Source organism: Equus caballus, chromosome 12 (genome assembly GCF_041296265.1).
Source record: "Equus caballus isolate H_3958 breed thoroughbred chromosome 12, TB-T2T, whole genome shotgun sequence".
Taxonomy (NCBI): Eukaryota; Metazoa; Chordata; class Mammalia; order Perissodactyla; family Equidae; genus Equus; species Equus caballus.
Window position 1 is genome coordinate 49,140,289 of NC_091695.1, and position 26,524 is coordinate 49,166,812.

The 26,524-nt window shown below is 60.8% G+C and overlaps 1 protein-coding gene across 4 annotated transcripts; it reads right to left on the bottom strand.

Moving 5' to 3' along the window:
* CHID1 (chitinase domain containing 1) lies at positions 1–26,524 on the bottom strand. 4 transcript variants are annotated; one of them, XM_070230327.1, is made up of 14 exons: positions 26,398–26,524; positions 20,914–21,067; positions 20,174–20,323; positions 19,833–19,965; positions 18,912–18,956; positions 18,018–18,124; positions 17,531–17,592; positions 14,961–15,053; positions 12,839–12,940; positions 12,059–12,214; positions 705–785; positions 425–467; positions 186–232; positions 1–133 (listed from the first exon to the last, which is right to left on the bottom strand). In XM_070230327.1, exons 2-14 carry the CDS (start codon positions 21,022–21,024, stop codon positions 16–18), a joined length of 1,248 nt encoding a protein of 415 aa, XP_070086428.1. In that variant the 5' UTR covers positions 21,025–21,067; positions 26,398–26,524; the 3' UTR covers positions 1–15. The 4 variants fall into 4 exon arrangements, with proteins under 4 accessions (XP_070086428.1, XP_070086429.1, XP_023510560.1 ...); XM_070230328.1 differs by lacking the exon at positions 26,398–26,524 and adding an exon at positions 25,070–25,179; XM_023654792.2 differs by having other exon boundaries at positions 60–232.

The following is a 26,524-nucleotide window of genomic DNA, read 5'->3' on the forward strand; positions in this document are numbered from 1 at the left end:
CGAGGGGGCCAGGGTTCAGGACCCCTCTGTCCCGGCTCGAGAATCCAGCAGACACGGTATGGAAAACAGAGCAGTCTGTATTTTGCACGTCAATCTGTCGCTCAGAAAGCACATGTCTGCTCCAGAGCTGGGCCTAGAGCAGGTCGTAGAAGTAGTCCAGGCCCTGGCCCAGCTCCCAGATGGACACCCCGACACCCAGCTCCCTGGCCAGCGCCAGCCGCACCTGCAAGGACTACAGGCAGAGGTCAGCATCAGCCTCCACCTCCCGTCATCACCGCAGACCCCCGCACGCACCCAGGCCCGAGCCCCTCGTCCCAGCGCTGACCCCCACTGCCCACCGCAGCCTTGCTGAGGGCAAGGGTCGCCGTGGGAAGGGTCACGCCTGCTGCCCGCAAGCCCAGCATCACAGCCAGTCCACACGTACCTTCAGAGTTGGGTAGAAGACGATGTGCCTCCCGCCGCGGCTCCTGCAAGAGAGAGCAGAACCGCCTGCCTTGCCGCCACCTCCCCCTCATTCTCCCAGTTCCTCCCCACCTTCCAGCTGAGCTCTCAGGGCCTCCAGTTGCAAAGGCCCCTCTGCGGGTCCTACTCTTCAGGCTGGGCTGGCCCTCGGGGCCAGAGGTCAAGCTCGTGGCCCGGGGACCCCTGGCCAGCCTGGGCATGTGCCTCGACTCTCACCCCAGGGCCTCCTCCTGGACACTCACTTCTTGTACTCGAAGAAGTGCTCAGCGGCCTGGCTGTCCCACACCATCCGGGGCCTGTGGTCCTTCAGAGTCTGGATGTACCTGGGGGAGGCCGGGGCTTGGGTGAGGGAGCTGCCCTGCCCGCCCGCCCGGCACCCCAGCCCCCCAGAGGCCTCGCTGACAGCCCCAACACCAGACAGAGCAACAGTGGCACAGTGGCGGTGGCTGTCATGGAAGGGGTGTGGCCACCCAGGGGCAGCAGGATTCTGGGGGCTGTTGTCCCTTGATGGTCTATGGAGTGCCAACAGCACACTGGGCTGCGTGGGAGAACCAGGTGTGCACCCTGGACACAAGGAAATCCCAGGAAAGACCATGGGACCGGCCTGGAATATTCGGCCTGGGGCAGCTGCAGGACGGGTGCCTCACACTGCAGCGTCCAGAGTCCTCGCTGCGGGGGCAGGGGGGAAAGACACCCAACAGAGGGCTCCTGAGATGAGAGCGGAAGCCCCGACAGCATCTTTAAGCTCTCTGCCGTGTTCCACGACCTGAGTTCAGTGCACGATTGCACCAAGGCACTGGTGTCCTGAGGAACAGCTCACTGGGTCATCTCTGCACCAGGCGCATCCGGAAGGGCAGAATGAGGGTGCCTGCGCTCAGGCGAGGTGCCTGCTGGTGGATGGGGCAGGCCAGGCGCTCGCAGGGACTGCGTGAGGCACCGCAGGAGAAGCAGCAACTTGTGCAATCGGGGGTGGCGCTTGGGGCACGCCACAGGCCTCAGAAGAGGAACAGGGCCTGGGGGAGCTCTTGGAGGCCCCCCAGGCCCCCACTCCAGCTTTCCGGGGACAGCAGGCCAGGGCAGGGCCTTCTGGGCCCTTCCAGGGCCTGGGCTGCCTTTGGCCTGCCTGCCTCGCTGCGGATACGGCTGCCCAAATCCTCAGCAGCCCCTCCTGACCACCAGGAGCCAATGGTTTGAAACACCGCTCCCCTTACCCCTGCAAAACACACAGAGATGACAGGTGGGATCCCAAGCTGCCTCAGGCCAGGAAGACTGGGGTCCAGCATACTCCATGTCTTTTTTTCTTTTTTAAAGGAAGATTAGCCCTGAGCTAAAATCCGTGCCCATCTTCCTCTATTTTATATGTGGGACACCTGCCACAGCATGGCTTGCCAAGCTGTGCCATGTCCGCACCCGGGATCTGAACCAGTGAACCCTGGGCAGCCAAAGCGGAACATGCAAACTTAACCACTGCGCCACAGGGCCGGCCCACACTCCATGTCTTGTAAGGCACATTCAATATCTCTCTGTGGTCCTCCCTGGCAGGCAGCTGACGACTGGACACAACTGGTACCTGCTGTGGGACGGTGGTGCCCTGCAGCCCGAGGGAGGAGGCACAACCTGGGGCCTGTAGCCTGGGCTCCGAGGAGGGAGGAGAGGCGGCGGGTGGCTGTAGGGGCCCTGGTGCTCTGGGCTGTACTGCAAGACATTTGTGGGACCGTAGGGGATCAGGACTGGACAGAGGAGCGGGGCATCTGAGGAGGAGGTGGTGGTGGTGGTCGGCCATTTCAGGGGACGCAGATGCCCAGGAAGCACCAAGTGGCCCATATGGATCTGCTCCCCATGGGGTCTGGGCCAGGCACAGCTGTGACCCCCATCAACCAGCTCTAGCCATTGAAAATTATTGGATTATCCTTAATTAAAACACCGCTCTAGGTGTCATTAATGTCATTTACACCTTTCGATCCAATGTCTCCTAAGTGGCTCTCTGAGGAGAAGCTGGGATGGGCAGGGCAAGTGGGAGGAGGGAAGGCTGCGCTGAGGGGCAAGAGTGGGCACCCGACCCAGCCACCCCCTGAGCCCCCGGTCCCATCCCAGGGTCACGGGCAGATGCTGTAGGGTGGGGTGCCCCTGGGTCTATAGGGAGCTCTGGCCACATACCCCTTCTCTTGTGGGGGCCTCTGTGGTCACCCCTCAAAATCTGCTCCTTGCCAGAGGACGTGAGGCTGTGGTGGGGGCAGCCAAGGCTGGGGTCTCTGTCGAGGTCCAGCCACAACCCCTGAGAGCACCTGAGCCCTTCCCCCTGGAGGCCTCGGCCTGGTAGTGCCACGGTGGGGTGCACAAGACCCCATGTTCGCCCAAGTGCAGTCCTAGGAATCAGTGCAGTTCTGGGAATCGCCAAATGGTCCATGGAGATGCGGAGAGGCGAGAATGGGGTGTGAGCCCGGGGAGTGCAAACACCCCACCAGGTGGGTCGGCTCCAGGGGACAGCAGGGCCACAGGGAGCTGGGAGGCAACTACAACCCGAAATACGAGAGGCAGAGGAGAGCCCTGCGCACTGAGGACCGGGTGGGAAGAGGCCAGAGGGCCGAGGCTGGGAGGGGTGCAGAGAAAGCAGAAGGAAGACAGGAACGGAGGTGCTGACATCAGCGCTGAAGGAAGCCCGGAGAAGGAGGAAATAACGGAGAGAAAACGCTCAAGAAATAAGGGCTGGGCACTTTCCTAAACTAAAACAAAAGCCCACAGCCACATATCGTGTGATCCCATTTCTATGCAATGTCCAGACCAGACAGATGCACACAGAAGGCAGGGTAGTGTCACCAGGGCTGGGGAGTGTGGGGTAAAGGACACGGAGCTTCTTTCTGGGGTGATGTAATGTCCTGGGATTAGAGGTGGGGCCTGCGCAACCCTGTGAATGCACTGAGTGCTCCTCAACTGTTCACTTTGAGATGGTGAGTATTACAGTATGTGAATTAGATCCCCTCAAAAAAGTTACACAGCCTCAGACCGAAAGATTCAAGGAACGCCACACGGAAATTATCAATGGAAACACACTGAGGGATTCGCAGACGTCAGAGACAAGGAGAACCGTCTACACATTTCTAGGGAGGGCAGATCAAGTGTGACCAAGGGAACCTCTTGGTTGGGGGTGGGGAGGGTCACCCCAGGGAGACCAGCTGAAAGCTTCTTTTGGAAAAAGGACTCCAACAGGAGAGAAAGTCAGGGTGTGCAGGCGCAGGGCTGGCCACAGCCCCGAGGAAGAACAGACATCAGGGAGGACAGAGGGACAGAGCAGGACACGGGGGACTCCCAACCCAGAAGGAAACTCCAGCCCTGTTGGTTTCCGTCTCTGTCGGGGGTACCTGTGGTGTCCCTGCGCCCTGTGCTGTGACCCCCACAAATGAGAACTGACGTGCACACTTGCATGCGCCAGCTGAGCTGAGTCTAAGCCGCCCATGTACCCCGGGGGGAGAGGCCCACCAGCGCTGGACCACCACCCTAGACGGCACCTGCTTCCGAGGTGGCCTGACCCCCTGGGCTGGGCACCCAGTGGGGGGACACCTGCCCTGCTGGACAGAGCCCTGGCTGCCTGCCAAGAAGGACGGCTGTCACTCGGCACTAAGCACAGTGCAGCCCAGAGGAGGCCATCGCGCGGGGCTGGGGGCAGGCCGCACCGGCACTTCTCGGATCTGCCCAAGGGTCTCCCGAGCAGCAGACCTAAACGAGAGGTTTCAGCCCAGCATTCCCGGATGTTCTGACACGTGCATGGAGCACAGCTCAGACTGAGTGTGCAAGGAGGCTGGTGAGGTGGCCCCAGAGCTCAGGGGGCCAAGTCTGAGGACTCCCTGGGGCCAGTGTTGACAGGGCAGGGAGCGAGAGCCTTTGCCCAGATAAGCTGCCCACACTGCCAGGCCAGAGGCCCAGAGAGGCACTTGAGCCGCTGGAGAGGCAGGCGCAGGGCTGGGTGACCCGCCCTCCCCCCGGCCCCTCAGCTGAACTACTTGGCCACCTCACCGCACCAGCTTCCAAACACATAGGGACAAGATGACATGGCCGCCGTGTGGGTGAGCACCCACAAAACCCATGCCCCAAGGACCCCACGGGGTGCCCGGCTAACAGGCCTTGCTGCTGCTTCATCCCCTCGGTGACTGAGTTCCCTCTGGGAGGCCCTGCTGTGGGGTGGGGAACACAGCCCCTAGGGCGGATCCCTGGGGAGAGAGGATGAGCAGGTGGCTGTCCCAAGATTCCACCCAGGCTCCTCATAGAGCCCCTGGAAGTGCCCGAGTGTGCATGTGTGGGGCAAGGCCCAGGCACCACGTGGTCTGGCCAGTCTCACCCTTCTGGGTCAGCTGAGTACACTGTGACCAGCATGGGCTCCTCCTGGGCCTCAGTTTCTCTCTCTGTAAGGAGGGGTTTAACTGCAAGTGCACAGGGCCAGAACTTGTGGCCCACCGTCCCTGCCCTTCCTGTAGCCGGGGGCCCTTGGGAGGAAGCACCAGACAGCCTTGCTAAGGAGCTAGGGCCTGGCACCTCACCTGCGAGTTCACTGCGTGGGTGTCAGAAGGGACGCCCCTCCCACTGTCCACACAAAGGTGCGCCGAGGGGTGGGTGCAGCAGGCAGGTGGGCCTTCCAGACTCCTCCTCTGCCTTAGCCCACAAGGTGTCTCTGCAGACGCCCAGAGAGGTTGACAGGCGGGCTTCGGGAGTTGGGCTGCAGCCTCCACTGCAGGAGACCCAGGTGCACCCTGTCCCCGCTCTGCTGCCCTTAGTTTGGGCCTTGCCCCCAACTTCCCCTAAATGCTCCCTATTGTCCCCAAACCCCAGCCTGAGGGCTGAGTAGACACAAGAAGCACACCCCGCCCCCCCCCCCCCCCCCCCCCCCCGCCCCGCTCTCCACGGGCTGAGCCACTCCCACGGTGCCCTGCTGGGCAGAGGCCACAGAGGGGTCTGGAGAGAGCCTTGAATAACCCACCAAGACACGGACCTGTCAGACCCTGGCCTGTGACAGGGCCCGAGGGCGATGCGGGGGCAGCCTTTTCACCCATGCTCCTGGGACCAGCTGAGCACTCAAGAAAGGAGGAACCCTTCGGACATGCCCTACACTTGAGGGAAGGGGAGGGGACGCAGACCCACTGGAGGGGGAGTTAGGGGAGGGGAGACCAGCAGGTAAGTGAGGGGCCCATCTGCCCCAGCGGGTTCCCAAGAGTGCCAGGCACTGGGAGAGGCTGGGCTCAAACAGGGAGGGATGGGAAGTCTGGGTGTGCAGTCAACGACCAGGCAGACCTGCCTCTGCCTCGCCCCCATACCCTGATATTGGGAGGGGTCCCCGCCAGCCCAGAATGCCCTAAACTCCTGCCGGCCAGCAGAGCAGAGGGCCCTGGTCCACGGGGATGCTGGACCCACATGCCCAGTGACCTCTCCTTGTTACTGTTCCTGCTGCAGCCTGAGCTGCCCACTGCTCCACCCTGACCCAGGGCCCCTTGGGCTGTGCCCTCCCCACAGGTGGCTGGCCCTGACCTGGCTTCCCCAATGGCCCCTGCAGCATGCAGCCAGAGCTCTGTGTCCCCTTTGTGACAGTCTCCCGACCTGGGCCTGAAAGGGGAGCGTGGAAGGGGCAGGGTCTCCCTAGCGCAGGCCCACACAGTGAATCCAGGGGCGCCTGGCTGCCACCCTTCTGTGGGTGATGTGAGGAGGTGGCCCGATGCGAGACAGCAAACAGCGGCAGCAGAGGACACACCTGAGAAACGGTGCAGGGAGAGAGGAGCGGCTGGGCCCAGCCACCAGACCAGGACACTCGGAGGAGGGCCAGGAGAGGCCTCTAGATCAAAGACGGGACTGCGGAGTCAACACCCGGCAGAAGGAAAGGAAGGTCAAGGCTTGGAGACAGAGAGAAGGGCCAGAGCCACAGAGGGACACAGTGAGGCCACAGTTGTGGGGCCAGGGGCTGCTGCAGCCTCCAGCCCCCACCTTCCGGTCGGGAGTGAGATCCTGCAAGGGACTGCGATGCTGGCAGAGCAGCCCTGCCTGTGCAGTTCACCCACCAGCTCCCTGCCCGTGGGGCTTCACAGACCCGCTGCCCCCGCATGGCCCTGGCCCAGTACTGCTGTCTGGGGCTGGCAGGTCACTGGGACGCAGGCTCACAGGGAAGCGTCCTTCCCTGAGCCCGTGTGCCTGTGACCCTAGGTGCTGTGACATTTGAGGAGACTCGAGCTGGGAGAGTAGGGCCTGCTGGGGCATGGCCTGCTCTTAGGGACCCTTGTGGCCGTGCTGCAGCTGGGGCTGGCTCTCGCTGGGTCCCCAGGAGGCCCCCTGGGCAGAGGCTCAGCCGCGTGGGGGGTGTAGGCCCTAAAAGTGCAGAAGGGGTGCCACCTGGATTGGTGCAGGGCTCTCATGGGCCTGGGCGAGGTCTCGGGAACATCCCGGCCACTAGGGGAGCAGGACAACCTCTTGGGATGAAGCTTTTGCAGCCACGGGGACCCACAGACCAGCACCCAGACTGGTGCCCTGGGGGCCATGTGTCTATAGGGAGGGGGGGTCCCTGGCCCCTCCTGGGGTGTTTCACAGCCACCCAGACTCCTCAAAGTTGGGGAGTACCCAGGTCACACACACAGGCCTGGCTGTGGTCATGATGGGTTCTGCGTGTTGTCCAGGGATGGTCAACAGAGACTGGGGGGCTGGGAGGGAAATGCTGAACGTGCACAAATGGGCCCCGCAGACCGGGCCCCTGGGGCCCCTTGGCAGGCACAACGCTGGCCTGGCTGGTAGACGCCAGGAGACAACACACCACCGGCCTGAGGGAGCTGGCCTCCAGCCCCACCATGGGGTCCTGGCTCTGTCCGCAGCTGAGCAGATTGTGAGGCAGCTGATCCCCTACTGCCCCCAGAGGGGACCAGGGATTCCTGCCACAAAGGGTCTGGGTCTTAGCTGGAGAGGTCGAGAAGGAGGGGGCAGATAATCCTGGACAGGTCACCTGAGCTTCTGTCGGTGAGGGAGCTGGAGAGAGCCCGAGTGGCCATGGGCTCACCGGCACCCCACACATTGCCCGTCACCCGCACGGGGATCAGGGGCCATCACAACAGGTTCTCAGAAGCGACTGGCCGGGGTGCACGTCATGGTGAGCCATGGTTCTCGGGGAGGTGGACCTGAGTGAACATGCTCATCCCCTGCAGAGGCAGCCCTCCCCTCCCCTGCCAGACACAGGGGTCAATCCCCTAGGCTCTTCTGCCTGGCTCACCAGATCAAAGGGGTTCGACTCTGAGATGGGGGAGGGCTGCCCAGCTGTGGGGGAGCTCCTGACCCACACTTCCCAGGGTCCCCTGCACTCCACATGGTCCCATACCCGTGAGCACACATATCAACCCTGCTCTGCAAGCCGGGAGGACGATGGCCTGGAAGAAATAAGGCTGTGGGCAAAAGAAGTTTGCAACCCACAGGAGCCAGCTGGGGGCCCTGCCTGATGGGTTCCCCATGCCCGAGGCTCACTCTGGGGGCGGGCGGGCAGATGGTGGGCAGCAGGTGAGGGCAAAGGCGTGGGCTCTGGTCCAGGCTCCTAAGCAAGCTGGGGACTGGAGAGCAGACAAGTCCAGGAGGCAGGTGCCTGGCCCAGGGGGGGCACGTGTGGAGGGGTGCGGATGGGGCTGAGGGGTGTCCATGTTTTCCCTGGGCTACAGGGGGCAGCTGCAGCTCACAAGTAAGGTTTCAGTGAGGAAGACAGAAATTCAGTGCAAATGGCAGAAAATATGAGCAGAGTGAACCGCATCTGAGCTGAGGCTGATGTCACTTAAATCACCACAGCTCAGACAGACGAGCACAGGTGAGTGGCTGAAGAGCTCAGGGAAGAGGGCGAGGGGGACCGGATGGGGAGGACCCTGGGGCCCCCAAACGGTGGCTCATATGACCTTGTGCACTGTGACTGAACACTGTGCTGAGCTCTCACGGCCTCCCTGGGTGGCAGGTCCAGAAGAGGGGCCGAGTCAGGGGTCAGAAGGTATGGCCTCAGGGCCTGCTGTCCTGGGGAGAGCCAGCAGCCCAGTAGGCACTGCTCCCCCAGCTCAGATACTCAGCTGCCCTGGAAGGCAGGAGCACCATCCACTTGCGGAGGGGGTTCTGGGGGGCAGCCCCATACCATGGCCCTCCCCAGAGGCAGACACGACCCCAGGCCAGCTTTGAAAGCCTCAGGCTGGTCAGTGCCCCCCTCTGTCGACTTGTCACAGGCCTGTGATCTCCACCTGGTCCCTCCCTCCTCTGCAGGACAGATACACTAGGCGAGACCAAGTGGGTGCACTGCCCGACCCACCACGTGCCCTTGAGGCGCATGAGCCCCAGCCCGCTACGTCAGCACTCTGCCTGCTCTGCCGGCTGGTTTTTATTCCTACCCTGAAGGAGGCCGGAATCTGCCCCCCACCAAGGTGAGGCACGGCGGCAGTGACCTCCAGCAGGACCAGGCAGGGCAGTGAGCACTGGTCCCCAACACACAGCCCAGCCACACTCCTGGGACCCAGATCTCCACCACCCTCTGCCCTCAGGCAGACACCAACAGTTACCAGTGAGGGGCACCTCTGGGAGGAGGCGGAGGGGCGGCTGGTAGCCTGTGAGGGTGATCTCTCGGCTAGGGGTGGCGACTGGGATAGGACACAGTCTTCCATCCCTGGCTGGGGACAACCAGAATCCCAATACATCAGAGTGTAGTCTATGTGCATATGCATACAGGGGCACATGCACATATGTGCACCCACACATATACGTGTGTGCACACACACACCTTTGTAATTGAAATTCCTCACAACAGTTGGGGGCTGGGCACTCGTGGCCAGTGGAGGCTGCGTGGTGCCTTTTGTCATCTGACCCACCAGCAGGACTAATGGCTGCCACAGCCCCACTTTGAAGCTATAATTCTTCACCCGCTCAGGTGGCGTTCAGATAAACTGTGTCCCCTCTAATTCCTACGTTGAAGTCCTGACTCCCAGCACTTCAGATGGGACTGTATTTGAAGAGAGGGTCTTTTAAGAGGTGATTAAGATAGAAGTCACTAGGGGGGGTCCTGATCCAACGTGACTAGGGTCCTTATAAGAGGAAGAGATCAGGACACAGACATGCACAGAGGGACAACCATGTGAGGACACAGGGAGAAGACGGTGTCTACACGCCAAGGAGAGAGGCCTCAGGGGGAACCAACCCTGCGACACCTGGATCTCAGATGTCCAGCCTCGAGGAGTGGGAGACAGTCAACGTCTGCAGTTCAAGCCCACGGCTGTGGTGTCTGTGCGGCAGCCTGAGCTGACTAAGATGGGGTGGTACCTCAAGGCCAACACCTCTGGCCTCCCAAGAGGCCTAGGCCAGCAGAGCCTGAGGCTAGAGCAGAGGTGGGGGTGGGGGCACTGGGTCCCTCTGGCTCCACACAGGCGGTCCTGGCTGGGTGACGCCTCCTCCAGAGCAGGAGAAAGCACCTCCCTATTCCTGGCCGACTGGTCAGCAGGCGCCACGGCCGGGCTCCCGGAAGACTGAGGGCTGGTGCTGGGAGCCCGAGCTTCAGATGAAACTCCACTCAACGCCTCCCTGAGACAGATGCCCCGTCAGGGACATGGGGAAAGATCAGTGGGCCACTAGCAAGGCTTCCAGAATCTCCCCAGGAATCCTGTGCCAGGGAAGGGCTGTGGTAGGGAGGGGCAGCACACAGAGCAGCCCTGACCAGAGGACAGACAGACCTGGGGGGCTGAGGGACACGGAGGCCGGGCACCAAGAGCCCCACTCCGCTGCAGGGAGGTGGGGTGTTGCCCTAGCAACTGGCCAGCACCATCTCAGCCCTGGGCTGCCCCAGTGCAACACCCCCAAGAGCTGAGGAGCTGCTCCCTGGCCTGCCTGGGCCAGCTCCACACCACTGTCCACACCACTTCCCCAGGCCCTTCTAAGCAGAGGGGCAGGCCCAGGTTCAGAGATGCAGAGCGTGCCCAGCGTCAGCGGCCAGGAGTGGAGTGGGCACCCCAGGACTGCACCGGACCTCTGACCCCAGCACCAGCTGTATGGACATGGGACATGGTCCTGGCAGGAGCTCCACTTCTCCACCCCTGCCTCAGAGCATGGCTGACCCTGACATCCAACCCACAGAGTGGCCCAATCCAGGGGCAGCTGAGGTGAGGGGTTGTCTCAGCCCCTCATGGGTGTTCCTCCTGGTCCTGGTCCCTCCTGCCTGGGCTGATATGCTGTGTCCCTGGCAGCAAGCAGGCCTGAAGGTGACCCACAGAGATTGCCCTGAAAATGACGAGAGAGCTGCTGCGTGCGTGCTCAGGCGTGCCCAGATTGTGGTCTCTGGACTCACGCCCCATCAACAGGACCAGGTTCTCGAGAAAAGCAGCCAGCTCACATGGCTTACATGAGAAGATTTTAGGAATGCCAAAACACCCAGCACAGCAAAATTCACAACGTCAAGCATCCAACCCAAGAGCACAGGATGGCAGAGGGCAGGCTGGACAGGACCATGGGAAGGAGAGCCACCAGCGACTAGACCCAGAACAGACCCGACGTGGGAGCAGCAGGCAAGAAAGCCAAGCAGCTGTTACAGCTGAGTGCACTGGCAGAGTTTAGGAGGGACACAGAAGACGAGAGACTACCCAAAACAAACTGCTGGATGTGAGAACTACAACACGTGAGAGGGAGAGGCACGAGAGAGGATCAGTGGCAGAGCAGACACGGCAAAGAAACGGTCAGTAAGCTTGAAGACAGCAACAAAAAGGGAACAAAAGAAAACAGAGAAAAATGTCTAAAAAAATAAAATGAGTGTCAGTGAGTGGGCAACAAATTGACTGACCTAATATACACGTATTTGTAGGTCTGGAAAGGGAAGAGAAAAAGGGAAGAACAGAAAAAATATTCGAAGAAATGGCTAAAATTTCTCCAAATTTGATAAAAAGTATAAACCCACAGATCCAAAAAGCTCAATGACAACCAGGTACAAGAAACATGAAGAAAACTACACGAAGGCACATGGTAATCAAACCACAGCGGGTGCTGGGGTAGCGCGTACAGAGCAACAGACATAACTACCACGAGTGGCTCGCAGAAGGACCGCAGCAGGGGGACGGTGGAGCGATGCTGTGAAAGTGCAGGAACAAAAGCTGCAGCCCAGAATTCCACACCCAGCAAAAACGTCTTCCAAAAAACCACGCAGAATAAGCTGAAAAGAATCCAACACGACCAGAACCACACGGCCAGAAACGTAAAGGGCGTCCTTCAGGCAGAAGGAAGAGACACCAGGGGGAAGTCTGGATGGATACCAGAATGCAGAGCCTCCGGAGCGGCAGTTTCATGGGGTCCTGGGTCAGGCCCACTGCCACTCTAGCTGGGAAAGTGGTCCACACACCTGCCGATGGGGGAAACTTGAGGGGTGCCCCCAGCTCAAAGGGCACTAGGACAGTCTCCGCCAACGTGAGAGGCTCAGAGAGGCTCCACTGCAGGTGCCTGGTGGGTAGGGTCAGACCCCACCAGGTCTTCTCCCTTGCTCCACCCAATCGCCTCCGGGAGACATGCAGACCCACCAGCACAAGGGCCTCGAGCGCGGGGCAGCACAGGAAGCTGCCTGGTGCAGTGAGGATCCCCAGCTCACCTGGCCCCGATGACGGGCTCGCGGGCATCCCTGGAGGCCGCATAGTCCATGCCGTAGAAGTTGAGCCCCAGGAGGATCTTGCTCCGCCACTTGGACATGGGGTCCAGGACCTGGACGCAGGCTCGCACCCAAGACAGTGGCGCATTGGGGCCAGGCCTGCAGGGGTGAGGGAGGAGCAGGTTTCAGTGGCAGGCAGAGAGACTTCAGGCCATCCACCTCAAGCGCCTAAGTTGGGGCAGGGGTCCACGCCCACAGTGGGAAGGAGAGGGCAGCACTCAGGCCTTCTGTGGTGCCTTCCTGCTGGACACCCATGTCTGTATCTTCCTCTGTGGGGAGCAAAGCAGCTGAGGTGAAGGCCTGCGGTGGACAGAGGCAGCAGTGGGCAGCAGTGTGACACTGCCCACACCCAAGGCTCCCCACGGGGCAGTGACCCCTGCCCACAGGAGTACCTTCTCCTCAGCAACAAGGCAAGCCCAACGACAGTGGCCACCACGCAGTAGCCAGGGCCAGTGATGTGAGCGGATGCCCCAGGATGGCATTCCCATGGGGGCTTCCCACTGCCATGTGCCCCCAGAATGAACAGGCTGCTCAATGCGGGGCCCACTGTGGGCTTGGAAGAAAGGACCAGGCCCTCCACATCCCTGGAATCGAGAGCTGACAGCAGGCTGGTGGGAAGCCAGGTCTCCTCTCCCTGAGAGCCCAGTGTTCAGGCCCCAGAGTGGGTGGGCATCTCTGCTCTGAGTCATGGAGTCCACGGGGCACCACGGCACCCACACTCACTGCTGTGCTGTGGGGTAGTCGTAGGTCATCAGGCTGAAGCCGTCCAGCACGGGGGCCAGCTGCTCAAACTCCTTGTGTGTGAACATGCCCAGCTGGTCAGTCCTGCAACAAGACAAGCCCAGCTACTATGGCCCATCTCACATGGCCCTGTTGGCCCCTTGGTCTGCCCTTCTCCAGCTGACACCTGGGCCCAACTGAGGCCAGAGCAAGCTGGCTGTGGGGGCTCCCAGCTCACACCCCTTTCTCCCTCCACTCTGGAGGACCTCAGATTACTCTCCCTGGAAAGCCACTCAGCACCCGGCTATAGGGGGCAGTCCCCAGCTTGGTCAGGGCCACACTCCAGGAGCAGCGGTGGGACTGCGAGGGCCAGTGGGCTGAGCCTGCTGTTGGAGGTCAGCAGAGGATCATCTCCTTTCCTGCCCCCTGTGCATCCAAGGGTGGGATCAGCCCAGCTCCAGGAGAGCCCTATCCCTACCAGTGGGAGCGGGTGCACCAGGCCAGCCTTACCCCATCTCAGCGGAGGCTCTGCTGCCCACACGGCAGTGGCAAGCACAGGCTGCCCTTCTTCCCAGGGCCTCGGGCTGGGGTGGGCAGGAGCCCAGGTGGCCCATCTGCCAGACACACCCTGTCCGCTGGCCTGCCTGTTCTGCCCGCAGCAGCCCCTAAGACTGCCACGTCCCTGGGGGGCCATCCAGTTCCCTGTCCACATGAGCGGAGACAGGACTCCTCTTCTCAGCCGGCAGCCTCAATCCTAGGGCAGGGGCATCCCACTGCTGGGACCTCAGAGCTGGTCACCTGTTCCACGGGACCCGGGCGACCCTGACACACCCCATCTCAAGGCTGCCTAGGCCAGCCACCTTTGTGGGGAGCATCCAGGATGCCAGGCCCAGGCCCCCCCCAGACATCAGGCGCCTGTGGGACCTGAGGATAAGCAACACTAGCAGACAATGACCCCACGAACCCAAAGCCCGTCCGAGTGGGACAGGGCAAGAAGACTTGGTGACAGGCACCAACCACAGCAGGGAGCTTGGGGATGTGTCTGGGGAGCAGACACTTCACTGGGCAGTGACAGCCACACTCCCCAATGGTCACAGTTGAGACCAGCCCCCTAAAGTCCAACCCCCTAAAGTTGGCAGGAAGATGCCAGGCCCCAGCAGATGGTGTGTCCCTCCCTGGTTAGCCCCAGCAGAATGGAGATGGGCCACAGCTGGCAGCTCTGGCAGGGGCATGGCTGTGACCTTGAGCACAGGGCTCAAGGTGAGCATGGCCACGGGCCAGCAGAGAAAAGGCAGCCCTCCCCATGCGCCTGCACACAGACCCCTCCTGGAACTCTTGTTCCCTGTGGTTAGTGCCCAGCCTGGCCTGGCCAAGGGGAAGGATGAGCCTAACTCCAGCCCTTGGTGTGGCTGGGAGGAGGTGCTGAGTAGCTCGTTTGTCGGTCGGGCTGCTGTTGGCAAGTGTGGGGAGCAGGAGAGTTGCCAACAGGACAGCTCCTGGGCACTGCCAGCAAGAGCCTCCAGAGAAACCACGGGGCTGGCTCCCCAGCTGCCAGGGAGCAGCCCAGGCCTATGCCTCGCAAAACGCACACCGGCTGGCCCAGGTGGCAGAGAGGGGCTGGCCCAGCCAGGCCCAGGGACCATTAGCAGTGCCTGGGCCCCTCGCCCTCAGTCCCAGCTGAACTGACCATGGTCCCTTCCCTCCAGGTATCCCCCTCAGCCCCTATGAGGAGGGAGCTTCCTCCCTTGGTCACTGCAGGGTGAGGAGCAGGTGGTCCCTGCTCACACCGTCCACTTCTGGCCCAGGTGCCAGGAACTCAGGACAAAGATTCTCAGGCAGAGAGGGCGCCAGCCAGAAACCCACCCTTCCGGGGCAGGCCCAGATCGGCCCTTCCTGAGGGCAAGTAGAAGTGAGTCTAAAAGACTCAGTCTCTCAAATGTGGGGACTTACAACACGTCTTCAAATGTTCAGGTGCAGGGGCATGTGAGGACGTGCTGAGGCTGCTGACACAGGTCCCAGAGCCCCGGTGCCCACGCCTGCACGTGCTGCAGCACACCACCTGCCCAGATGGTCCTGGTGTTGACCGTGAAGAACCTCCCCTCTCCCAAGAGAGCACAGCACTTACCCGGGAGTGACAGCCGGTGGGATGACCAGGATGGCCAGCAGCCGGGCCTGGTGCAGCGCCTCTGCCACGTGGGTGAGCATGTGGATGAGGCCCCTGCACACAATGGAGAGGAGCGTCAGGGGTGGTCAGAGAGTGGCTCGGCCGAGACATGCTGCAGGGCAGGTGCCTCTTCACAGGCACCTTCTGCTCTGGAGGCACGGGCTCCAGTGTGGCCCCAAAGAGAACAGCACAGACACTCAAGTACCACGCCAGCCCAGCAGATCTTGTGGGGGTCACCCCCTACTCCAATTGGGCCTGCCCAGAACCTGGCTGTCCCGTCTTTCCTCGTGCTCAGGGTCTTCTTGAAAGAAGGGTGGAGAGCAGAATGGGGAGTCTGTGCAGCACCCCATCACCTCTGGTTCCCCAGACACACAGCCTGGTAAGGGGGTGAAGGACCCATGTGTGCTCAGCATGCTGACCTGCTGGCGGCTGGGTCAGCCCAGGCCATGAAACCCCGGAGGACACACTGAGGGCCTCAGAGCACCTCAACAGGTGCCTCATGACCAGAACAAAGGGGCAGCTCCACCACCTAGAATCTTGCGCTGAGGAGGGACCCTAACCTAGCGTCCCCAGGAGCCAGCCTCAGCTGCCCAGCCTCCTCGTGTAGCAACCCCTGGCCTAGTGGACGCCTGGACACAGAGCTCTGCCTGCTTCGGTCCCAGGCAAGAGTTCAAGGAGGGGGGCACCCTCAGTCCTGGGACAAATAGAAAGAACACCAGGGGGTGAGCACCAGGTGTGCCCCTCCACTCATGCCTGGACATGGGGGAGGAGTGTCTTAGTGGGCAGTGTACCACCACGTGGGGGGACAGAGAGGGAGGTGGCATTACAGGCTCCTCTGGCCCCTAGAGGAATGGGAGAAGGCAGTGTCTCAGAGCCAGCCAGCGGGACGAAGAACAGCTCAGCTCCAGGCATAGCCTGGGAGCACCTGTCAGGACACCCCCGAGCTCCGCACACCGCGGACAGCATGTGGGACACCAAGTGTGGGTGCTGATGAGCCTCAGCCCTGCACACGGCCATGCTGCTAGGGGGTCAGTCTCGGGATGGCCCCGCACTCTGTGTGTCCACTCTGGCTGGGCCCCACCGTTGCTGTGCGTGGGAGGCCCTGGCCCAGTGACTGGCCCTCAGTCCTTCCCCACAGTCCCTCAGGAGCTGCCCCCATCTGGAGAGCAGGCAGTGAGCCCCCTGGCCCCGTGCGGTGCAGGTCAGACAGAGGGTCTGGGGCGCCAGGGACTCACACAAGCAAGATGGGTGGGGCTGTTCGGGCCATCCCTGCACAGCCAGGGTGGGAGCCAGTCTCCACCTCCAGGCCCTGCTCGGCTCCAGCTTGCGTCTGCAGAGCACAGGTGAGGGCAGGGTGGGGCCAGGTGCTCGGGCTCCTGAGCCCTGCTTCTCTGGGGAGGGGGCCAGGATGGGGCCTGGTGCAAGCAGACTGCTGGACCATAGCAGCTTCTCAGAGCCTCCTGATGGGGCCCAAGCCCAGTGGGAGAGATTTGGTGCCACAATGACTCCCCGCAAGGAGGTGGTTCTGGCTGTAGGCAGCCAAGTGTGCCCTCGGGGGAGCACACAGGCTTGAGGACGCCGGCCTCCCTCTCTAGGCTGGTGTCAGTTTTGCCAGGAACTGTCATACCATCTGTCGCCCTTAGCACCCGTCACTGTCACTTGCCTTCCTGGCTTTCAGGACTGTCCTGAGGATTGCGTCTTTGTGAGAAGGGAGGGGTGTTACTGTGCCCCTGGGGCAGCACCCACCCAGCCAGGTGTCTGCTGGGACTGAGTTGCAGAGGCCAGGCTATGGTCACCAGTGTGCCCGGTGAGCAGGCCTGCCACACGCTGAGTATGAAGACAGGAGATGGGGCCTCCCATCAGAGAGGGGAAACACGCCCACCCCCTTCAGCTGCTCAAGCTGCCTGCTCCTCTCCAGAGGACTTTTGTGGGAGGGAAGTCTGGGGGGGAGTCCCCTAGGTGACGGCCACCTGCTCCTTAGCAATTGCCAACGGCCTTTCCAGGCTGACCTGGTGCTTCTGGAAGGAAACAGGGCCCTCCGACATCTACTCAGAAGCCTAATGGGTGACGGGTGGGGACGGGAGCAGCAGCCTTGTTAAATGTCCCAGTCACGCCTTGCCATGGCCAGGCCTGTCCTGGGAGGTGGCTTCTGGGCAAAAGTGTGCCTGAAACCATCTGCCAGGTTGGCTGGTGTCTCCCATGCTCCTCAGGATCCTGGACACTCTGGCCCCCTCCATACTCTACTTCATCTTTGCTGCGGCTCAGGTGACCTGCTGTCCCCTGCCGGCCCTCCCTGAGCCCCGAGAGTATGAAGCTGTCTCAAAAGAAGCTGCAGTAGCATCTGTCTCCTGCTCTCCCTTCTCAGAAGGTGCTGGAAACTCACCTCTGCAGGGCTGCTGCCACCCAGCAAGGTGGCAAATTCCCAAATAGGGTACCCCCCATCCCACTCTTCCTCCAGCCTCCTTCAGGACACCTGGGGTCAGGAAGAGCACAGAGCAACCCCACCCCAGAGACACTCAGAGACCACTCACACGTGTTTCTGGCTCAGCAGCTGGCTCCAGACCTCTACCACAAAGCCGTCAAAATGCTGGCTCTGAAAGGAACGGGAGCAGGGAGGAGGGTCTGAAGACCTAGGAGGGATGGGTGGGAAGGCAGACATGGACCCAGCCGCCTCCACCTACCCAGTGAGGTCACAGCCCGAAGGCCATGCTACAGGCCTAGAAGCCACTCTCTAAAGGGGGCAGTGAGGGGGTCCCCACAGGAGCCAGGAGTAGAGATGCTGGGGCTCTTGTGTGTCCTGTCCACTCATGTGCCTCCCCTAACTCCAAACTCTGGGGGCCTGAAGGGCTCCCCAACTCCTGCAGCCCAGTGCTGGCCAGCTGGGGCAGGTCCCCTCCCTGGAGGGCAGTGGGCTGCTGGGTGTTGCCCAAAGGAAGTCCCCCCAGCCCGGGGAACCCCTGCAGTCAAGAGGGTGCCCCATGCAGCCAGTGTCAGGCCCCACAGAGCACCAGGCCTCACCTTGGCGACCTGAACCATGGTCTTGCTGAGTTCTTCGATCTCGTCTTCACTGTCCATGACGTTCCGGAAGTCCTCATGAGTCCAGTCCTCAAACAGGAGCCGAGGGACTGGGGGGACAGACCCACACAGAGACCATGACCCTCCTGTGCTCGGCCCTGGCCCCTGGCCTGCAGAGCGGTGACCATACAGGCAGGCATCCAGCGTGGCTGTCTCAGCACCACATGGCCTCGAAAGGGAGGGGTACCAGGGATGTTGGGGAAGGACAAAGATGCTGACCCCTTTCCCTTTTCACACACCAGGTGTGAGTGCCCCGACCCCAGCTCAGCCAGCTCCTCGCTGCCCGGCTCCTGTAGACCACCCTCCATTTTGATCTGACCCGAGGGCTCCCCGTTGCCTCCAACTGCAAGTTCCCACCCAGCCCCTACCCCCATGCTCCTGCTCAGCTGTCACCTGCTCCCAAACCTCCCTCACTCCACTCCCCAGACCCTGCTGATCCCACCACACTTTGGGACGGTGTCCCTCCCTCACCAGCTGTGAGCTCCAGGACAGAGACCTCGATAAATGCTCATTGAGTGAATGAAGAAGAAATGGGAGGACAAGTCCACAGGTGTAGAAGGCGCTGGCTGTGGTGGGCTGAGCCCAGGTGTGGGGGGCGGGGCACAGGACCCCAGCTGGACCAAGGGCCGTGAATGCCAGGCTGAGGATGGGTTCATTTCTGAGCAGTCAGGGGAGTGACCGATGTGCTGGGCAGCACAGCCTGTATTACCAGGCACAGATGAAGACCCCAGGGGCCATTCACCCACCCACAGGGAGGTCACACCAGCCAGGTCCTCCACCCCACAGCATGTGGCCTAAGGGCTGGCTGCCCTGACTGCCCAGGCCCCCTGGACTCACCTATGCGGAGGCCCTTGGCCTGCTTCCGGACCGCCCGCATCCACCCTGTGGGATGTGGAGAGGACAGTCAATGAAGGGACACAGCCCCTCACTCATGAGAAGACCCTGCTCACCTCCAAGGAGGAAAATGCAGGGACCACGCAATGGGGGTGCAGAGGTGGACTGAGGGAGAGAATCCACAGGTCCTGTGCCCAGCTCCTCCTGACCCCGCCCCCCTCCTCCTGACCCCACCTCTTCTTCCTGACCTGGGCCCCCCGCTGAGTCCATCCCCTTCTTCCTGACCTCCCACCTCCTCCTCCTACAGAGCAGCCAGTGTGGCTCAGACCCTATGGCCAGCAGGGCACAAGTGGTTGCATCTGGGGTCACCACTCCAAGGCGTCTGGGACTGTTTCCCAGGGTTAAGGGGTATCCAGAGGGCCAGGCCCCAAAGCTTCCCAGTCCTCTGACACACTGCCCTCCTGAGACTAGGGAAGTGCTCTAGGTCTCAGAACTCCATAACTAGCTAACACATCCTCTCTCTGAACCCAAAAGGGGGATGGCTGTGTAAACTCAGGTGCACGCCCACAGAAAATGGCTGTCAGAGTGTCCAGGCCCTGGTCCCCTCCCGGACTCCCCTTCCCTGGACACCTCCTCCTGGACACATGTGCAAACTGCCAAGGGGGATGGGGGTGTGGATCAACACCAGGTGGTCATCACACTCACATACATACACTCAGATATACAAAGACACTCACATGTGTTCATGCTAACATACAGATTCACACTCATTCTCACAAACACATGTTCATTCTCACATAAATATACCCACATTCTCTCTGATACACACACTCTTATCCTCACTCAGATACACACACTCACAGACATGCACTCACACCCTTCTGGGCCCTCGGGATGAGCACAGGCGAGCAGCAAGGTAAGAACCTTGGTCCACGTCATGGAGGCCCGTGACCTCGAACATCTCGCGTCCACGCCTCTTCAGCTGTAGCCACACAGGTGAGATCTGTGTAAACTTGCCCCCGAAGACCTTGGCGACATCGTAGCCGTGGCTATTCCACTGGCAGAGGATGGAGAACAGGTGAGCCCCTGGCAGCTGCACCGCAGGGAGCAAGCCCCCAGAGGACCCCCAGCATGATTCTTGCTGCTTCTCTGGGAGGCATCTCTCCCGCTGCACCTCCACAGTGGGGCCCAAGGAGGTGAGAACACAGACCCCAGTGATTGCTTTGCCCTTGGGACCTCCCTGTCCACCCCAGGGCCCAGCTTACTGGAGTGACGTAGCCCAGGACGTCCCCAGGAAAGTGCCTCTCCCGGGCCTTTGCCGAGCAGTAGCTGCGATGCTCAAGAACCACATCCTCGGCTCTGAGGTCTGTCACCACCAGACCCCGATCTTGGACGGGCTTATCTGAAAACTGAGTCTGAAATAAAAGCAACAGGGTGAAAGCCATCAGTGTCCACGTCCTTAGACAGAATGCAGAACCCCAGGAACAGCAGCGGTGCTCTCTGTTCAGCCAGGGACTGTGTCTGGGATCAACATGGTGCTGCTGACCGGGAGACTGCAGGGAAAGGCCCACCCCTGAGGAGCTGACAATCCCCGAAGACTCACTCTGCCTTCCTAGGCCATCCCAGAAAAGCAGCACAAAGACAAGGTGCAAACACAGCACGGCTCTCGTCTGATTTGCCCAACTGCCATGGATATTACAGAACGCAATGAGGTAGGAGGAGAGTGCAAGTGTCAAAAGAAGCAGAAGGCAGAGTAAGGACCGAAACCTAGACGTTGCCACAGATGATGGGCCCAGTGGGGGCAGGTGCACCCTCAGGTCCCAGCGCCAGAAGCTGCTCCCTCTGATGCCATCCAGCCAGAGCCCCAGGCTAGTACAGGCAGGCCACCAGAAGAGGCCAATGCCCCAGGCTCCCAGCTCCGTGGCCGCATCAAAGGCCTTGGCACATGGCCCCAGAGAGCAGGAAGAAGGCACGATGGGTCAGTCAGTCCCCAGACCACTCCTACCTTCTCTAGCAGTGTCTTGGAGGCAGCCTTTTTGGCATCTGACTTTGACAGGGTAGTGTGAACAGAGCTGCAGGCCAGAGCAAGCCAGAGTGTGCTGAGCAGCGCTCTCATGGTAGGTAGGTCACAGCCGAGTCCAACCTCAGGTTCCAGGGGGCTGCAGAGATAGAGAGCATGGAGACCACCAGCAGTGTGGGAAGTCCCCTCTGCTGATTGGAGCACTCGGCCTAACAGGAACTGGGTCCTTGTGGCACTGAGCTGGGCACTGGCCCCAGGACAGAGCCTTGCCCTGGGCCAGCCCCAACGGCTGGAGTCCAGCTTCCAGCACTGCTGGGCTCCTGGTTCCTCTCACACCCAGAAAGGGGCTTCCTTGTTGCCAGCCAGAGAGCCCTCCCCCACTGCCTAAGTGGCACCCTGACAGCTGGCCATACAGGAAAATGTTGGCTCCCCACTTCCCTCTCAAACCCAAAGAAATCACGGCCACTGCAGAACTTAAGTGCAAAATAACAGAGCCACAGGAAGAACTAGAGGAAAACATGAGTACCTGTTTATGTAAACTCAGGGTGGAGAAGACTTTTCCAACTATATTAGCAATGGTAGAGATTATGAAAGAAAACGCCAATACAGTTTACCACATAAAAACGTAGAGCTTTCATTTAAGAAACAAAAGCACAAACAAAATAATAAACCAGAAAACAAATGCTTAGAACATTTTAGACAACGAATTTCTATGAATTATCTATCCATAACATGCAAAGAACTCTTACAAATTGAGAATAAAAAAAACTCCAATAAAAAAGGCCCTGCTACAGGGGCTGGTCCCGTGGCCAAGTGGTTAAGTTCACCCGCTCTGTTTCAGCAGCCCAGGGTTTCACCAGTTCAGATCCTGGGTGCGGATATGGCACTGCTCATCACGCCATGTTGAGGCGGCATCCCACGTGCCACAACTAGAAGGACCCACAACTAAAAAAATACACAACTATATACTAAGGGGATTTGGGGAGAAAAAGCAGGAAAAAAAAAAAAAGGAAGACTGGCAACAGTTGTTAGCTCAGGTGCCAATCTAAAAAAAAAAAAAAAAAAAAAAAAAAAGCCCTGCTACAAAAATAAAGGTTGCAAAGAGGCGTAATACACAGAGATACCTCTTAATACAGAGATACCTTAGCCCCAGAATCAGCACTTCTGCTTCACTAGTAATCAGAGGACTGGACACTGAAATAAGACAGCCCTTCCACCCATTGTTTGCCAGGACTAAAGATAACGATACTATCATGAGAACTGGGGCCAGCAGCACCTCTCCTGAGCCACTCCTGGGAGTTCAAGTTGGGGAAACCTTTTTGGATGAAAATCTGGTCATGAATATTATACTTTCCCACACTTTTCTTTTCTTTCACAAATTCCGCTTTGGGAAACTTCCCACCTACAAGGAAAACACATGAGGATGTTCACTGAAGTGCTGTTTAAACACAGAATAACCCGCACTTCCATATGCTGGAATGTGGACAGGCACTGTGATGCTTGTGACTCGTGCAAACATCACAAGATGTACATACATAGCATGATCCCATCTTTATTTAAATACTCTATGTGTACACCCACAGAAAAAAGTACGATGGGGGACACTGACAGCACATAAGCAGCTGCCTGTCTGCTGTTTGGCTTTCTCTGTATCTTCTGGTTTTCCTGTACTGGACTTTTATTAGTTGCACAGTTCATTTTTAGGTCCCGGACCTCCCACCTCCCGTCCCAGCAATTCTGTCTCCTTGTGTTTCACCCTCAGGGCAGCTAAGGCACAAGCAGGCCCAGCTTTAAGATGTACAGGTGTGAAAACCATGCCAGTCAACAATCTCAGGGCCCAGGCAGCGTACTGCCTCCAGACCAGCCAAGGGCCTGCTTGGCAGCAGAGCCAGAGAAGACCCTGCAGGCACCTGGGGACTGGAGGCTGGCCAGGCCCCTTGCCCTGCAGGTGAGTGTGCATTCCCCCGGGGACACCAGAGGCCTGGGCAGGCATGGTGTGCCCTGTCAGGAACTGGCAGAGCCAGGCCCTTCATGGTGCCTGCCCCTCCACCCCGACAACCTCCAGGCCAGGAGCCTGTTTTCAGTCCCTGAAACCCTCCTCTTGACCTGCTTCCCTTTGCAGAGTGGCACAGGCTGCCCCATTTTTGGCTGTCACTTCCCTGTGCAAGATAGGTGCTGCTGATGCAGACTCGGGGGGCCTGGGCTGCCTCAGGCAGCAAGTGCCTAGGTTGTGGCACCTGACAGATCCACAGCACACCTGTGTGGAATTGGGGGAGACCAGGGCCTGCCTGGGCGTGAGCAGCCCTGCAGCTTCCTCCCCATGAGGCAGGGAGGCACAAAGGACCTGACTGGGCCCTGGGGCTTCGGAGGAGGACGTAAGGGACAGGCCTGTGCACCAAGCTGCTGGCAAAGGCAACTCCAAGGGGACTGTGGGGGAGGGATAAGAAGACCCACACCCAGATCTCTGCCCTCTGCCCTCTCCCCTCCCCACCCCACCAACCCCTCACCTCAGGGGACACTTTCCAGCATCGGAATCAAGGACAGCAGCCTCTGCTACCCCAGCCCAGCCCCGCCATCTTACCACCACAGCTGTGAGACTTGGCCTCCCTCGGCCATAGCACTGGGGCTGAGAAGGGCTCTCGGGGAGGGGGCTCCAGCCGTGGGAGGGGCAGGTGGCCCAGAATCACCCAGAACTTGCCTGGCCAGGCTGAGACTGCGGCTGCCAAGTGGTGAGGGGCCCCCTCTGAGCAGCCTGGCCACCACAAGGCCAGAAAGACACCTGAACAAATGTGCTTCCAGAATGAGGGGCTGCTTCTAGACCCAAATGCATGTGGGGGTACAACTGCACCTGCTGGCAGGAGCCACAGGGAACAGGGGAAGGTCCCACTCTGCTGGGCACCCCATTTTTGATTCCAGCCCCCTCAGGCCCCCTCCATGACTGCAGGCTCCTCCTCTGCTCTGGGGCAGAGGGGTAAGAAACCAAACAGCATGGTCCTCCAGAAGCACCCAGCAGTAACCTGGGGGTACGCCCCAGCACCCCTCCTGCCCTCTGTTGACAGCCTGCTGTCCTGCACCCGGGCGGCAGGGCGACCACCCACTCACCAGGAGACCCTCTGCCCATGACCTGCCTGACCCCTGACCTGAGATTTCACCCCATGGGGAAGGATGGAAGAGGAAAGGGTGGAGATGGGGCTGATCTGGAGGAAGACAGGCCCTGCCAGCTTCTTGCCCGATGGAGGGAGCGATGGAAGGAGAACCAGACTGAGCGCCAGGCCTGGGCCAGCACTGCCACTGCCTGCCTGTGCCCGGTGGGTCAGCTCTGGGAGGAGGCACAGCAGCAGCAGGAAGCAGCACTTGGACCTGGGCTGCTCTCTGACCAGACGTGGAACTTTCCAGACTGACTCCCAGACACTTCGTGGTGGGGACCCTGTGTGTGAGCTGCAGGACGTGTGGGGCTCCCAAGCTGCAGCAAGGCCCTTGTCTGGGCACCTCCCATGGCTCCCACTGTGCACCGTGCACTTCGGTGAGGTGTCCACCCTGCCATCCTGCCCACAGGCCCTTCACAGAGCCGACTTCTGGGCTCAAAACGTGCTGCTTCTCCACACACTGATGACGTCCTTTGGGCAGAACCGGCCCTGCAGAGGGAATGCAGTGTGTAGTGACCAGCTCACACCTGCGGTCACCTGGAAGGGTCATGACAAATGCAACCCAGAGAGCCTTTGGAGGCGGGATCTCGGACCTGCTCCGTAACAGCCCCGCTGTGCCCGGGGCTCCAAGCTCCCAGGACTGTTTCAGCAGCGTGTTAACCACTGGACAGCAGGTCACAGCAGTGACTTCCTCATGTTTCCTATCGAGACCACAATAAGAAAGAGTTTGTCACGGCCCAGTACATACGTGCATGTCACGTGTGTGTGTGTGTGCATGTGTCATACGTGTGTGCAGAGTGCAGCAGCTGGTCAGAGATGACCCTGCTCTGGGATGCGCTCTGACTGATTCTTTTCTCTTTCATTTTTCAGAAACCGGTTTTTCCCCATCAACTGGGTCTCACGATGCAGTGATGTGCAATTCGAGAGATGCTGACCGTCGTGCCCTGAGTGTCTGCCACCAACGCCTGGCTAGACTCGGGCGGGCTTTCACTAACCCAACGCTGCTGTTCCCCCAGCAAGTGTATCGGTCAGTCACCCGCGTTCCGGTCTTCGAGCACAAGTTCTGGAGCCAACTGCGTTCCTGCGGTGAGGCGAGGGTGAGGCGAGGGCACGCGCGCTCTCGGAGGTGAAGGCGCGTAAGAGGCAGGACGACCACAGCCCCAGGCGACGTTTATTGACCACGCGCAGCGTCAGGCCCCGTGTGAACCAGTCCTCTCCGCGGCCCCGGGACAGGGACCGGCGCTCCTCCCGCGCACAGACGGGAAACAGGGCAGCGCCCCGCTCCGCCTCGCCCAGCTCAGCCCCCCAAGCCGGGGCGCTCGCTCGCTCGGCCTCTCATTCCCGCACGCTCTCGTCTACGCTGGTCCACGCGGCTCCGCCCGGCCGCCCCGCACACTCTCTCAGTCCCACCGCGCAGCACCCGCGCCCTCTCAGCCGCCCTCACACCCCCGCCCTCCACACCCCTCCCTCACACCCCCTCCACCTGACACCTGCCCGCACACACCCTCCCTCTCTCACACCAGTTCTCCCTCACACCCCCTCCACATCCCCTCCCTCACACCCTTTCCTCACACACCCTCCCTCTCACACCCCCCTGCTCTCCTTCACACACCTCCTCACACCCCCTCTCCCTCACACACTCCCTCTCACACCCCCATCCCTCACGCACCCCCTCCCTCTCACACCCTCCTCCACATCCCCTCCCTCCTCACACCCTCTTCCTCACACACCCCTGCTCTCCTTCACACACCTCCTCACACCCCCACCCTCTCACGCTCCCTCTCTCTCCCACACCCCCTCCCTCTCTCACACTCGCTCTCCCTCACACCCCCCTCTCTCACGCGCTCTCTCTTGCACACATGGCTCTCCCTCACATCCCCTCTCTCTCTCACACACGCTCTCCCTCAGCGCCCGCTCCCTCACACCCCTGCCCTCTCACACACGCTCTCCCTCAGCGCCCGCTCCCTCTCACACCCGTGCCCTCTCACACCCGCTCTCCCTCAGCGCCCGCTCCCTCACACCCCTGCCCTCTCACACACGCTCTCCCTCAGCGCCCGCTCCCTCACACCCCTGCCCTCTCACACACGCTCCCTCAGCGCCCGCTCCCCTCACACCCCTGCCCTCTCACACACGCTCTCTCTCAGCACCCGCTCCCCTCACGCATCCGCTCCCTCTCACTCCCGCTCTCACACACACCAGCTGCCCCTTGCACCGCGCCCGCCGCGCGCCCTCTTCGCGGAAGGGAACTGAGGCGGTGCGAGGAGAAGCAGGCGCCGGGACGCGAGGCCCTCACGCCACCCGGGCCGGCCGCCGCGGGGCTCACCTTCATGTCCCGGAGGCCGGCCGGACCACTCTTGCGCGGGGCGGGAAGACGCTTGCGAACGCCGCCGGAAGTCCCGCCCCAAGACATCCGCGCGCTGCGGCCGCGCCACGCCAACTTCCGCCGCGCC